The 2,671-nt window shown below is 48.8% G+C and overlaps 1 protein-coding gene across 1 annotated transcript in view; it reads right to left on the bottom strand.

Moving 5' to 3' along the window:
* Nucleotides 1-2,671, bottom strand: part of SYNE2 (spectrin repeat containing, nuclear envelope 2) — a 257,316-nt gene that overhangs the window by 135,059 nt on the left and 119,586 nt on the right. The window contains exon 51 of the mRNA XM_006756713.2: nt 189-454. Within this exon, the coding sequence (XP_006756776.1) occupies nt 189-454 (266 nt within the window). The remainder of the gene's footprint in view (nt 1-188; nt 455-2,671) is intronic.

Genomic DNA, 2,671 nt, shown 5'->3' on the forward strand with positions numbered 1-2,671 from the left:
GGGGGGATTTGGGCTGAAACTGGGAGTCCGACATCCCCCGAGGAGTTCCAGATTGCGAGTGGTCGCAGGCTAGGCTGAGGGACCCCACCAGGCCTCTTATATTTTGTATTCTTGAACGTCAGTGTTGCCTAAATTTTAAACCTGAGCTGTCAAACATGTCTCCGTAACAGTGGTTCATAAACTCTCACTTATTGCATCGCTCCTGCATGGCCGTAATCTCCTGGACGGCTGGGGCGGGCTCCGTGGAGCTCCCGGAGGCAGGGGCGCGCTGGGCGCTGGGGCAGCGCTGGAGCAGCAGCATCAGCAGCAGCTGCTGCTTCTCCGCGGTCTCCTCGCATTGGCGCAGACACTCCTGCAGCTCAGAGAGTTCCGCCGTGGAGGCTGCCTCTTTCGTTTTGGAAATTTCAGGGAGTTCTTCTTGAAGATTATCTAAAATAATTGCTTCTCGTTCAACCTAAGTCAACATACAAAAAGAGAGGACTAAAATCAGTAAAATATAGTCTTACCACTGCTGGACTGGAAACAGACCTTGGCAACCATAAGCGTCTGTGCCCTGATTCTCAGAGGGCCCCTAATGCCGTATCCGACTTCAAAGTAATATTTGTCTGTTGACAGGGGAATATTATACCCGCACTACCAGAATCCCATAGTTCCCCGCTATTGATCCTGTAGACGTGCGATTAAAGCGAAGTGCTGCTGTTATGAGCTGAAGGAAACGCTGCTGAGTATTCTCATAAATAATTTCTCCTTCAGACTTCAGTTGCATAAAGCCATGGTTTCTCCTGAGATGCCCATCAGGTGGTTAGCATGAGCTCCACCAAACTGCACCCACTAAGTCTGAGGCTGGGCAACGACTGGGCACTTTCTCTGTGGTTCTCTTTTCTTTCACATCCGATCCCTCTATGCTCAGAAAAGTATAGTGTGGCTCAGTGTTTGAGCATCAACCTATGAACCAGGAGGTCACGGTTTGATTCCTGGTCGGGGCATATGCCTGGGTTACAGGCTCAATCCCCCAGTGTGGGGTGTGCAGGAGGCAGCCAATCAATGATCCTCTCTCATCATTGATGTTTCTATCTCTCTCCCTCTCTTTTCCTCTCTGAAATCAATAAAATATATATTTTTAAAAAGTAAGTCCACTACGTCCTCATTACCCTGACACCTACCCCACAGAGAAAGCAGCCCAACATGCTGACCTAGTCATGTATTTTCCAACAGCGATGTGCGGAACCCAGAAATGCATGACCTCATCCATCACATACATGGAAATTGAAGTTCTATCAGCCCTGAGCTCAGAATGAAGATAACGACAATCAGATCTGCTTCTGCATCTCTCCTCAACACTGCCCCCCCTCCCCTACCCTCTGGCTCTGCTCATTTATCATGTCTGCCCCTATCACTGCGGACTGTCCTCAATGCTCCAACCCAGTCAGGCATCTCGCAATCTTGACCTTACTGAGCATCGTACTGGTCAACTACATTTATGATATTGTGCTAACTCAAATGATGAACAAGGACCTGGATGCCCTGGGGTAGAAAGTACAACCTATGGAGGAAAATTCAGGAATTCCAGCATTAAGTTCACAGGGACCCAATGGTCTGGGGCACGGCAGAACCTCTCAGGTAAAGATCAAGGTGTTCAGAGCATCATGCTGGGGGAGTCTATGGGACTTTGGAGGCGGTATATGCTGCACTTGCCTTGGCTCAGATGCATTCATCAGACGGCTGCCACTGTTGAGGCGGGTCTGGAGAAAAGAAGGCACTGCTCCAGGGTGGAGCGTGGAATAGGCTGCCCTACCACTTGGGCCTATAACCCAGCTGAGTCCCAGTCGCTAGAATGCATCGGCACAGGTGTAGACTGGTCCCTCTCTGGTACGTGTGCTTCCCATCCCCTCAAACCTAAATCCAGTTGCATCAGGAGTCCTGGCTCTCGTGCAGGCAGCTGTCATTTCCACCAGGGACTGAGATAAAGGTTCCACGGGTTGTTTTGCAGCGCCCCCGACAAAGAACCAGCGTGCAAAGAAAGGAGCTGCTCTACTGACAGAGGTAATTGTACATCTCGGGTTTCCAAGATGCATCCGGGTTGGAAGAACTGTGTCCATGAACCAGGACTGAACGGAGCATCTCCTGGTGCTTCTGGGCCTGGTGAGAACGCTCAAGGGGCACCTGCAGCAGCCAGGACCCAGGAAGAGCAAACCGCAAGCCGAGGCCCTGACCTTCCTTGTTTCAGTTCTCCTAGCACAGTGATGGCGAACCTTTTGAGCTCGGCATGTCAGCATTTTGGAAAACCCTAACTTAACTCTGGTGCCGTGTCACATATAGAAATTTTTTGATATTTGCAACCATAGTAAGACAAAGATTTATATTTTTGATATTTATTTTATATATCTAAATGCCATTTAACAAAGAAAAATCAACCAAAAAAATGAGTTCGAGTGTCACCTCTGACACGCGTGTCATAGGTTCGCCATCACTGTCCTCGTCCTTGCTGCCTGCTGTGAGTTGGTCAGTGAGTAAGGAGGGGAACAAAAGGGGAAGGAGAATTCTTATTAGGATGATAATTTTACTCGAAAACCAGGCAATTCTCCAACCTATGAATGGATAAACAAATGGCCGTGCACGTGCCCAGTAGAATATTACCCAGGAATAAAAAAAGAAATGAGCTATCAAAACA

This window comes from Myotis davidii, unplaced genomic scaffold (assembly GCF_000327345.1).
Source record: "Myotis davidii unplaced genomic scaffold, ASM32734v1 scaffold474, whole genome shotgun sequence".
NCBI classification, from domain to species: domain Eukaryota; kingdom Metazoa; phylum Chordata; class Mammalia; order Chiroptera; family Vespertilionidae; genus Myotis; species Myotis davidii.